At 37.0% G+C, this 12,661-nt stretch overlaps 1 protein-coding gene across 1 annotated transcript in view; it reads right to left on the bottom strand.

The window, feature by feature from the left end:
• Positions 1 to 12,661, bottom strand: part of LRRC7 (leucine rich repeat containing 7) — a 498,137-nt gene that overhangs the window by 170,640 nt on the left and 314,836 nt on the right. Inside the window, exon 8 of the mRNA XM_060005892.1 lies at positions 4,586 to 4,649. Within this exon, the coding sequence (XP_059861875.1) occupies positions 4,586 to 4,649 (64 nt within the window). The remainder of the gene's footprint in view (positions 1 to 4,585; positions 4,650 to 12,661) is intronic.

The raw sequence follows: 12,661 nt of genomic DNA, 5'->3' as shown, positions 1-12,661 counted from the left end.
GCAGCCAAAAATAAAAACAAAACAAAACAAAACAAAAATGATGCTACTCATTTCCTGATGAATTCTCTGAACTTTTAAATTCAATCCATCTTTACATGTGTTTAAAAAATGTTTTTTTATCACAGAAAAATATATATTTTTTACTCTTTAAATATTTTTGTTGCTGTCATTTAGGTGTTTTGTTTTTTAAAATCCATGTTTTGTTCTTTAATCCAGAATTTGAATGGTCTGTAGTTTAGAAATATCTCTGTCAGTAACTGGACACATTAAATAGCTCAAAGAGTTGAAAATACTCTTAAAATGATCTCATCATGATGCCTCAAACTCTGGAGAATGAATCCTGGCTAATTTTAGGTGCAGAGGCAGGAAGACTTTCTTTAAGGACATGAAATAGATATTTAAAAATTACCCTTTATCTGATTACTTTTCCAGAAAAACTTACAAAATATTAATAAGATGGTATTTCAAAATCACTTATTTCAAAATCACTCATATTCATATTTAATCCAAATTCCAGCAGGAGAGACAGAAGATACAGTTAAAAGGCAACATTTGAGGAGATAAGGACTGTTAATTTTTCAAAACTGATGAAAAACAGGAACCCATGGATAAAGTACACAAGAATAATGTATACCAACCTCATGCATGAGCACAGATGTAAAAAATATCCCTGACAGGATGGAACTGAATATAGTTTATATAGAAGGTCATGATCATCGTTATATCACGACCATGGACTCTGAGGCATACACAGACCATTTCCCAGTCTGCTTTTAGCCTCCTCTGAGCTGAGCAATTTTCTCTTTCTGGCTTGCCTTAAAGCTTTCTTATTTTGCTTCTTATGACTGACTCTTTTGATGAATGTTCCCATAGCAGAGTTTTTGGGGGCTTTAAGTGACATTTTCCTGTATGCCACAGTCCTCTCCTTTTGAGGGAAGGGGGAATGAAGAAAGGAAGTAAAGGAGCTTGGAAGCTAGAGCTAGTTTTGGGGGATGGTTAACCATGACCTCATACTATTACTGGATCCATCCTATCTCCTCGGGGCTCTGCTACTCAATCTGCTCCATTTTCCAGTATTCTGGCTCATGGTGATTTGCTTTGGGGCTCCATTATTTCCTGCACCAGTTCAGGACAAATAGCAATTCTTAGTTCATTGGATAAATATATCTATACCTGAAATATAATCCTACCATACAGCTTTTGGGCCCCATGATAATCACTGAATCTGTTTTAGGGTCCCTGACCATTCCATGACATTGGGATCTTACTAATTATTATAACAGTGTGAAGAATGTACTACATAGAGTGTACAGAGGATTTTTAAGGATTGATGCTATCCAACTCCACACATCAACCTACTAGTGTCCCATCTCTGACCAGGCTCCAAATAATGCTCATTTGACCTCATTAAAAGAAAATGAGGGAAGGAAGAAAGAATATACCAAAAATATTAATAATGATTATATATGGGGATGAGGTCACAGATTACTTTTACTATCGTCTTTATGCTTCTTTTAAACTTTCTAATAATTTTAAATGAACACTTATTAATTTTATATTGATAAAAAAGCCATGAAAGAAACACACATAAAAAAAGTTTTAAGAATCTATTATGTTCCCAGAACTTTGTCTAGTATCTTCTAGTGGTTATTCCTGTAGAAACATAAGATAATTTCTTTTGTTTACAATTTTTTATTGTTACCATAAGTAGCATCCATAAGTAGATATTTCTACTTCAGACCTTATTTGGGATATGTACCTTGCTTCTCTAGCAAGCAGACTTCTGTTTTCTTCATTAGGTTTTCTCATTCTCATTCTCATTTTTTTTTTTTTTTTACTTACTGCCATCTCTTCACATCTGTCTCTTTACCATGACACACAAAATGAATCATCTAACAGTAATCTCCTAGGTGTCAATATCTAGCTACAGATTGGAATTTAATTCCCTTTCCTCCATATGCTCTTGTTTCTAGAAGCCTCTTATCAGAGCAAATTCTCTTATTTTCACATTAAAAATTGTTACTGTCAGAGAAATAACAGCTAGTCCCACACATATGATGAATAAAATTCAAATATTTGATTAAAAGTAAATAACATTAGAAATGTGAAGTTCCAGAAATATACTCCCCCCAACCCCGTCAAATGACTATTATCAAATAAAGCACCCCAGTAGAAATGCAAAAAAAAATTAAGAGACTTAACTTTGTGACAGGCATAAAATATTGGGAGTTCAAAAGTAAAAAATGTTTTTACTCAGATGATGATTTCTTAGACATCAGAAGCATAAGTCAAAATATGTGTATTTAAAATTTACCTTTAGTAAGCTTATTTTCAAAAAATAAACATGCCCTATTCAACTTTGTCAATGAAAATATTTATAGTAAAATATTGATTCACAAAGTATCCATACAAAAGGCTTGCAAAATTATATACCTGACAGAACTGAAATTCATTTGAACATGCATTGTTTATTATAGATTCTTTTGCATGAAATTCTTTCAAAAAGTCTGTGAGATATATGGGTTTGATACCCTTATTTTATTGAAGAGGAAGCTGAGGATAGGGAGTGAGCTATAGACCCAAAGGTACCCAGCTAACCAGTGATGGAGTTGAAAGTTAAACCTCAGTCGTCTGAATCCATTGTCCATGTTCTTTCAACTACTAGGCCAAGCTACATGTCTTCATGGAATCATGGGTAGATCCTAACTTCTTAACAACTAATTTAAAAAACTACCAATAGTTTTGCCACTGTTATTCACCACCTTTACGTCTCTCTCTACCTGCACTAATAAATATCTCCTTTAAAAATGCCAGAGGTGCATTAAACTATGTACTGGGTCATTTTGCTCTACTGTGTTGAGGCCACCTTGCCAGCTGCCCTATAACACAGTTGGGTGTATCCAAAGCAGAGCAAGCTTGGCGGTGTGATGCAGCAGGCAGAAGGAAGCTCTGAAGTTTGTTTTTAGTGGACCTCTTTCAGTTTGCATATCATTTGGACTCTCAGAGCCTGTAGACTTGCTATGGGGTCACTATTAAGGTTATGGCTGGTGAGGTTCCTTCACAACAGAAATCGGGGATGAACTTCCAAGCATGGTGCTGGAGGGAAGACAGGACAGAGACTTATGCATGTATATGCAATGATAACTGGGTGATGGCACTGCCAGCAAGAGGAAGACGACTAATGCTCCCAGGGGGTATTGCCTGAGCCCAAAGAACCAACTGGCAGGTTCAGAATTGCAGATTTAACACAGGAGGCAGTATCAGCTGCAAACATCAGCCCAGAGGCCAGCACTTCTGAAATCCAGCCTGAGGACAGGGGGTCTCTTTTCCTCATGTCAGAAAGATATGTACCTTCCTTCGCACTCACTCAGATTCCATGTTAAGGAGACAAGCAGGGGAAGGCAAGAGGTTACAGAGAATTTCTATGCAGGGAAGATGAACACAACCTAAAGGGACCATGTAACTTCTAAAATTAGATTTAACTTCTAATCATAGAAAAATAGAAGTCAGTTTTTACCCTCAATAAAGAGCTGATAGAGGCTGGGACAATGATCAAATTAGTTACGGTCAAAGTAAAACAAGTTAATTTTTTTGCACATTCAAGTTGTAGTGTGAATTATACCCTATCACCCCTATACATTGGCATTTACTGGGAATCACTTTTCCAGGCCCTGTACATTTTTTAACTTAATTCTCCTACAAACCTTGGATGGGAGGAACCATTATAATCTCCATTTTATAGAAAAGGAAAATGAGGGTTAGAGAGGTTAAGTCATTTTCACAAGGTCATGTAGCTAGTAACATAGCTGCAAAAGAAAAGCTGATTACACTCTTAAATGTTTCAATTTAAAAATAGTTAAAATACAATTTAGGTGAATTGATTTTTGAAATTTGAAGATGTTCAAGTGGAAGACCTCTGAGTAAAACAGGCTGCGTCTGCTGGTAAAAGAGTATTTTCTTTCTAATTTGCATTTGAGATTTTGGTTTTCAGGAACATTTAAAGAAAACTTAAGCCTAAAAGGAGTAGTCAAAATTCTGTCAATTTTGCTGGCAGTGAGGTCATAACATATGTTCACTAGAAAGACACTTTCAGTACAATTGGAAATAAAAGGCCATTGACCACTCCTCTCATGCTATGCCCATTAAGCAGCCAAAGCAGAAGTCTTCAAGGTATGGACTTTGAGTTAATCAAGTCTTGGTTTAATTCCTGTTCAACCACATAAAAGCTATGTAAGTCAGTGACCACCTTGAGCTTGTTTCCATGTTGCATGGCAACATGGCAAATCAGGATTAAATAAGGCAACATATATAACACTCTGAACATGGTGCCTGCTATATATGTGGTGCTCAAAACTGACACTTTGCATCTGCCTATCCGTACCCCCGCTTTTAAAGTTAATCCTAATATTATTCAATTCCCTGTAGCTTACTATACAGATAAACAATCACTTTAATTCCAGATTTTATTTCATTTAGCAAATGTAAATGTGCACCTGATGATTTAATGCCTGGGGTTATCAAGACAGAGCAAAAGAAATAATCCCCTGGGATATATTTATCAAATTTAGAAAATGCATTTGCTTACCAGCTCACTGAATTCATTATTGCCTAGGTCAAGTCTTTCCAACTGGGCCAGTTTGTGCATTGACCTATAACAGATGGAGAAAAATATTATTGTGAGGCAGTGCATGACACATTGCTCCAAAAGACATTCCACCCACCTCCCTATCAGATTTACCTGGGTGTATAGTGCACAGATACGGGGGTATTTTTTAAGGAGAAGTAAGTTGTAAATATACAGTAACATATGCAAACTGCTGCCTGAAAACCTTTAGTAGCTTACCATGTTTCCAAATGCCAGTCTATGGATGGAGTTCTGGCCTGGATGCTTAATGAAAATCTGGGAAGCTTGTTAAAAATCTATACCAATAGGAGGTACCAATTGGGGCTCCAAAATCCATATTTTTAAGAATCCCCACAGGTTTTGGAAACCAACGGATAAACCCAATTCTTAGTAAAGCGTTCTAAAATTTCACAATATGGCCACAAATTCATCATTAATCTTGTCATTTTTCACTTCCTTAAATGAAATTCTGTTATAGAAAAACTTTTTTATCTTCTTTTATTGAGATATAGTTGATTTATAATATTATGTAAGCTTCAGATGTACAACATAGTGATTCACAATTTTTAAAGGTTATATTCCATTTATAATTATTATAAAATATTGGCTATATTCCTTGTGCTGTACTTTATATCCTTGTAGCTCATTTATTTTATACATAGTAGTTTGTACCTCTTAATGCCCTACCCCCAACTTTTGTACTCATTGTCTCCTAAACATATTGGCTTGAATGATGCTGCAGCTTTGAACAACCTTAAACCTCGGGCAAGAGTTGGTGCCAAAGATTAGACGTATCTTAGCACATGCCATGTGTAATCAGCATTTACCAAACCATTCTCAAGTATAACATACAACATAAGAGAAGAGAGCATTTTTCTGATTTTCAAGTTTTTTATCTCCCTACTAACCAGAATGCTGTCTCCAACTTTTGACTATACAGAAATTCTGGAGGCATTGTTGACTCAAATCTCAAAAAATTTTCATTCCTTCATCTTTAAAATTCATGTAGTAATTATCTTATAGGGCTTTTATGAGTAGCAAATGAAATACTACTGTAATTCAGACTCTGGCAGGCACTCATAAATGCAAAAAAATGTGTGTACTCTTTCTTCACTCAGCAACTGTTACTGAAAGATTATTATGAGTTAGACAATCTTCTGGGGTCTGGGGAATAGCACTGGATGAAAAGAAACAAAAATTCCTCCTCAAAAGTACTTTACATTTCAGTGGAGATGATAATGACAATAAATAAAACAATTAAGTAAAATAAAATAATATACTAGAAGGTTATAAGTGCTATGAAGAACACTTAAGAAGAGGAGGAAGATAGGAAGAATTCATATAACATGACTGCAATTTTTAATAGGGTAATCAGGTCTCACTGAGAAGAAATATGAGCCAATGCTTAAAGGAAATGAAGGAGCACCCTAGTGCCTAGACTCTGAAGCAGGGACACGTTGCTTGCTTGAAGACATCCTAGGTAACCAGTGTGGCTGAAGTAGACTGAGGGACAGGAGAAGTAAAGACATGATAATGGGGAGTTAGAAAATATGGGGTCTTATTACCCAAGACTTTGGCTTTGATTTTGAGTAAAATGGAGGGTCACTGAAAGGCTTTGATCAAAGGTATATTGAAGTGACTTGTTTTAAAAGGATACCTATGATTTCAGGCTTGTAGACAGACCGAGGAGGACGAAGGTGGAAGCTGGGAGATCAAACAGGCAGTTAATGGAAAATGCCAAATGAGAGGTGACAGTGGTTTGGTCAGGTTGGTGGCAGCGGACGGGGTGAGAAGTGGCTGGATTCTGGACATACTTAACATTAGATTCAAATGTTTTGTTGATGAAATGATTGTGGGGAGTAAGAGAAAGTAGAGTCAAATGTGATTAAAAGTGTGTTTTGGTCTGAACAACTAGAAGGATGAAGTGTAATTGACTGATGGAGAAGACAGGGTGAGCAGGGTTTTGGGTTCATCAAAAGCTTGGTTTTAAATGTTCTCACCCCTGTCCATCCCCCCTCAAATTTCCTCCTCAAAAGATAAATATGTGAAGTGATGGATGGGTTAATTAATTAGATGAGAAGAATCCTTTCATAATGTATACTTCCATTAAATCATCACAATGTACTTTAAATATCCTACAATTTTATTTATCAGTTATACCTCACCTCATAAGGTTGAAAAAAAAAGAAATGCTAAATTAGAAATTTCTATTGTAAAGCCAACTAGAGATGTCAAGCAGGAAGTTATATACACAAGTCTGGAGTTCAGGGAAGAAGTCCAGGCAAAATAGATCATTAGAGCATGGTCAGCATACAGACGGTATCAAGCCTTGAGCATGTGAGATCACCAAAGGAATGAGTGTAGATGAGAAGATAATAGGTCTAAGAAGACATGAGGATGAGCCAGGAAAGAAGACAGAGAAGCTATTAGGATCACAAGAGAAAAGCCAGAAGAGTGTGAAGAACTGGAAGTCAAGTAAAGATGGCGTTTCAAGTTGGAAGAAATAACAAATTGTTAGAAAACTTGATGATATACCTGAGAAATGACCACTTGATTGAACAACACGTAGATTAGTGATGACTTTGAGAAGATCAGTTTTCTGTTTTAAGCTTTTGCTAATGCTCTTTTTCTCCCGTTCAATATGCCTTTATCCATACATCTTCAATACTCTTTATTCAATAACATAAACATATTGATTTCCTACTATCTCTCAACTTTTAAGGTTATCAAGATGAAAGGTGTTTTTCCTATTACCAGGTAGCTCATAATCTTGAAAGAAAATGGTTAAGACAATGGGCCATGTTTACCCAATAGACTAAATGCCATAGAAAATATATGTGTAGGATTCAAAAGAAGTGCTTTTTCAGCGTTGGAGAGTGGGAGTAAAAAATAGGAGACTCGGGCTTCGCTGGTGGCGCAGTGGTTGAGAGTCTGCCTGCCGATGCAGGGGCGAGGGTTTGTGCCCCAGTCCAGGAAGATCCCGCATGCCGCGGAGCGGCTGGGTCCGTGAGCCATGGCCGCTGAGCCTGCACGTCTGGAGCCTGTGCTCTGCAACGGGAGAGGCCACAACAGTGAGAGGCCCGCGTACCACAAAAAAAAAAAAAAAAAAAAAAAAAAAAAGAAGAGACTCTACTGACCCTTCACTTTGTAGCAGTTGATCAGGCTACAGAATCAGAAGAGATGGATGTTTTTTGGAAGAGACATCAAAGGGGGGCATTGAAAGAGATCAAAGCCCATTTAAGAAACTGCAGGTTAGTAAGAATGGTAAATAAGAAACATACTAAGAAATAAGAAATAATATGTAGACAAGGGCCAGATCATGAGATCATCCATGTTAAACAAAGAAGTTTGAGTTTTAGCTTGAAGGCAATGGAAGCTTTAAGATTTAGATAGGGAAGATATATCAAATTTTTATTTTAGAAAGATCACTTTGGCAGCTTGGAGTGGTGTGGGAAATGTGGAGATGTGCTAGCAAAAAGGTCAAATAAAAGACTGTCCTGAAATCTATGTGGGATATAATTGTGGCCAGAAATAGGACAATGGCAGTATGGATGATATGGCGGGAACTATGAGGGATGCACTGGTAAAGACATACTTGGTAATGATGATAGTTGGTTGGATGTGGAAGGTAAAGAAGAGGAAGGAATTGAAGCTAGATTCTGGATTGAGTAGCACTGTGGGAATGTTGCAAAGGAATAAATCTAAGGTGGAGAGAGCTGGATGTAGTGAATACTTTTTTAAATACTATAGAGAATGTGAGGTGAATGTGTGAGTCCTATGTTAGGAGAAAATTGTGTGTGTGCACATGTGGTCACACACGTGTACATGTGCGCCTGTGTAAGACTGGAGCTCAGGTAAAAGGTCTTGACTAGAAATAAATATTTGAAAAATAAATAAGTGATGTTTCTTGTCTACTCCACCACAAAGTTATCTCTCCTTTTAAGCTCACATACTATCTGCTTTCTTTTCCATGATTTATTTGGCATTGGTCACTAACTTTCTTGAATTGTTAGTTTTTTCATATATATATATACGTCTCCTTTACACTTCAAGATGCCCAGAAGGGTCTGTGTGGGACCACTAGCAGTCCAAAGATGGTTGTGAAACATTGGCCAGCATTGTAAGAACATCTGACTCACCTCTTGCCAAACCTATACCACTGAATAGGTGCTTCTAGTGGAAGGGGCAGTAGTGGCTGTGCTCCATGAAGAGAGAATTAGATTTTCTTCCGAGCCTGGGAATACTGAGGAGTGGCAGATTCTCTCAAGCTTTGTTTCTAGACCACATTGTCGTCCAACAAACAATGAATACCAAAACTTTGGGAACCAAGGTGAAGGACCAAGTGACCAAGCATGGCAATGAATGAAAAATGACCACAGGAGTAGTAAAGCCACCTGCATTTGACTTGACCATGTAGCCTTAGGCAAAAAGTATTCTAGTGAGAACCATCATGAGCTGAAGACCAGAAGCCTTTCCACAACTTCCTGAACTCTAAGAACTCTGTAGTTCTCACTGATCTCCAAGATGCGTATCACATAAACCTGAGAATATACATTTTTTCTAGCCATGGTGGTTAAAGAGAAAGACACAATTATTTTTATTAAATGAAGACATGAGTGATGTCTTGTACTTGAGTGTCCTAAAGTAAATTTTATTAGTTCTGGGACTTATCTCTTTTTTCTAGGTTAAATATTGGTGATCTTTTAAATCATTTCTTACATGATGGGGTTTCCAGAAACCTAAACACCCTGATCATCTTTATCAAAGCTTCTCTTCCAAACAGGATGAGATACAAACCTGGCACTTTTATTTTTATAGATAAAGCTTTACTGGAACATAGTCATGCCCATTTGTTAACATATAATCTATGGCTCTTTTGCACTGCAATGGCAGAATTGAGTAGTGAGACAGACCATATGGACCACAGAATCTGAAACATTTCTATCTCTGAAGGCCAACTGGCACTCAGAATTAAACACTGTTCTTTAGACGTGGGCTGACCAAGACAATGTATAAATGTATCTATTATGTCTTATGTTTCTATTAGTGTAGTTTGCTTGATTCCTTTTGTATGCGGATAGGTAGCCTCTCTGCCACCTCTAAGACCTTTTCTTTTCCCATCCTAGTTTTAGGCTATTGCTTTTGAAATCTTTGACTCATAAATTCATACATAAAACTATATTTTAAGTTTATAACATAGCTTCCTACGATTCCTTTGCCATTCTTTTGAATGAGCAACAATTTTCCTTTTGTTTGCTCCGGAACAACAATGACAAAAGGCTTTCCCATGAGGTTCTCTAAACTATTTCCTGAAGCTTATTTAAGTTCTGTTTTTTAAAATTTTATTTTATTTTTTTAATTTTTTTTGCGGTATGTGGGCCTCTCACTGTTGGGGCCTCTCACTGTTGTGGCCTCTCCTGTCGCCCAGCACAGGCTCTGGACACGCAGGCTCAGTGGCCATGGCTCATGGGTCCAGCCGCTCCGTGGCATGTGGGATCTTCCCGAACTGGGGCACGAACCCGTGTCCCCTGCATCAGCAGGCGGACTCTCAACCACTGCGCCACCAGGGAAGCCCAGTCTGTTGTTTAAAATATCTTTTCTTCTATTTTAATTTTATCTTATTTTATTTTCTTGATCTTAGTTTCCATTAATTACTATCACCAAAGTTTCATTCTATCATTACATTCTTACTTCCATTTTTTTTTTTTTTTTAATTTATTTTTTTGCGGTACACGGGCCTCTCACTGTTGTGTCCTCTTCTGCTGCGGAGCACAGGCTCCGGATGCGCACTCCCAACGGCCATGGCCCAGCCGCTCCGCGGCACGCGGAATATTCCCGTACCAGGACACGAACCCGCGTCCTTACTTCCATTTTTAAAGTTACTTTCCAATATGATTTCTTACATATCTTTAAAATTTTACACTCTTATTTCTGCTTTTTGAAAATGTCATTCTATATTATTTCTTACATTTTACACCTTTCAAAATGACTGTCTTTACCCACAAGATTTTAGACAGTCTATAATGCAGCCTGTTGCTTTTCTTGTTCGTGTGCTAGTTACTAAACTATAATCATTGTCAAATTGTCCAAAAAAAGTTCCTTTCAGATGAAATATGTAATAGGTTTTTAATTTAATTAGGACACAAACAAGTAAGGCTTTGTCAGAAAAATAAAATAGAACTCATGGTATTTTTATGTTAGTAGTGTTTGTGAGCATTTATTCATTCACTTCGTGCTTCCTTATGGCAGGTGCCACGTGGACATTGAAGTTACAAAGATTTCTGGGATGCAGGGTTTCTCAACCTTGGCACTATTGACATTTTGGGCCAGTTAATTCTTTGATATAGGGGACTACTTTGTGCACTGTAGGATGTTTAGCACATCTTACATAATCTCTACCCAGAAAGACCTATTTTTAAAATGGGAATGACCTTTCAATGAATAATTACTTCACAGGGTGATAAATGCTAGGATAAAAGTATGTATAGATTGCCATAGGAGCTCAGAAGAAGGAACATTTGACAGTTTGGTAATTATGGAAAACTTTATGAAGAGGTGAAGTTTGAGCTGGGTTTTGGAGAACGTTGCTATATGAGTCATATATGTGAAAAGAAAGAATGAAAATGCTAAAAGAGTACATCTGAAGCTGAGGTTTTTCTGTGATTATAGCTTAAGTCCACAATACTAACATGTATCCTTAAAGAATGTAAGAGATTTTGGTCCAAAGTGAAGAAATTCTAAAAATTCCCATTGCACGAATCCCTGTCATTCTATCCTCATGGTTGGATAAGGGGATATCTGGGATGCAGCTATCTTGTGCATTGTAGGATGTTTAGCAGCATCCAAGGCCTCTACCTACCTAATATCAGTAGTAATCTCTGCAGTTTTCAGATGTCTCCAGACATTGTCAAATGTTCCCAGGGTAGAGGTTAGGGGGGCAAAATTACTTCTAGTTGAGATCCACTGTGCTAGAGGAATATTCCAGGCTTTTATCTCCTCTCCTTGCTGATTCCTTGGAGGGTGAGCCTCTTATATCCATTTGTTTACCTCCTTACTCTACTAGGTGGGGTCCCACGTGGCCTGTTCTTATGCACTTCAAGCAGTCTACTTGATTACGTACTCATTTGACTGTACTCCTTTGTCCTTACAGTAAACACATGGGCCTGGGGCCTACCTCTATGTCCCAACACAGGAATCTGACTGGTGTGACTTCCCCTTACAAATGGCTTGAAGGCATGATCACTGCCATAGGTTAGGGAGAAAATATCAGGACTTGTTACAGTTTGGGTCACATTCTCTTATCAGTTATGCCTACAATTTGATCATCTCCTGTCTGAACCAAATATCTTTCTGATTATTTAGACTCATTTGTAAAGTTCACCTAGTTATCTGAATGAGCAAGTTCTAATGAAATTGGTTGTATTAAATGATGTTTACCAACCTATGTTCATATTATACATGTAAAAATTGTAGAAATGTATAAAGTTTCCATGATTGTTACATTTATCATTGCTGCTTCTCTTGCCTGTAATGTTCTAACTCGTAAATCTTCTCATAGCTGGCTCCTTTTCAACTCAGCTCATATTTTTCCTCCTCATATCCCCTTTACCCAAAATTAAATCTCTTTCCCATCTTCATGTTATATATTGCCCTGTTCCATTTTCTTCTTAACACTTACCACTGAAAATATTTAATTTAATTTTTTAGGTTAATTTTATATTTTAATATTTAATACTGAAAATTAAAACTTGTTTACTTGCTAATTATTTTCCCCCTACTAGACTGAAGCTTCATGAGAACAAGTAAGTTGTTGATCTTACAAATAGCTTCTCAAACAGTTTGTTTAATGAAGATATTCATATGTGTGTGAATGAATAACTCTTTACCAGTGAGCTGTTTGAATTCTAGAATATTTACAAAGAAAAACCACTCAATTTTTATCAGACATCTACAGTTAACTAACAGTTGCCAAGGAGGCAGCTATAATTAATTAACAGTTGCCAAGGAGATATCCTGATAGGCCTGTTTTAATGAATA

Source organism: Delphinus delphis, chromosome 1 (genome assembly GCF_949987515.2).
Source record: "Delphinus delphis chromosome 1, mDelDel1.2, whole genome shotgun sequence".
NCBI lineage: Eukaryota > Metazoa > Chordata > Mammalia > Artiodactyla > Delphinidae > Delphinus > Delphinus delphis.
The sequence above is the reverse complement of the archived record's forward strand: the minus strand, read 5'-3'. Positions and strand labels throughout refer to the sequence as shown.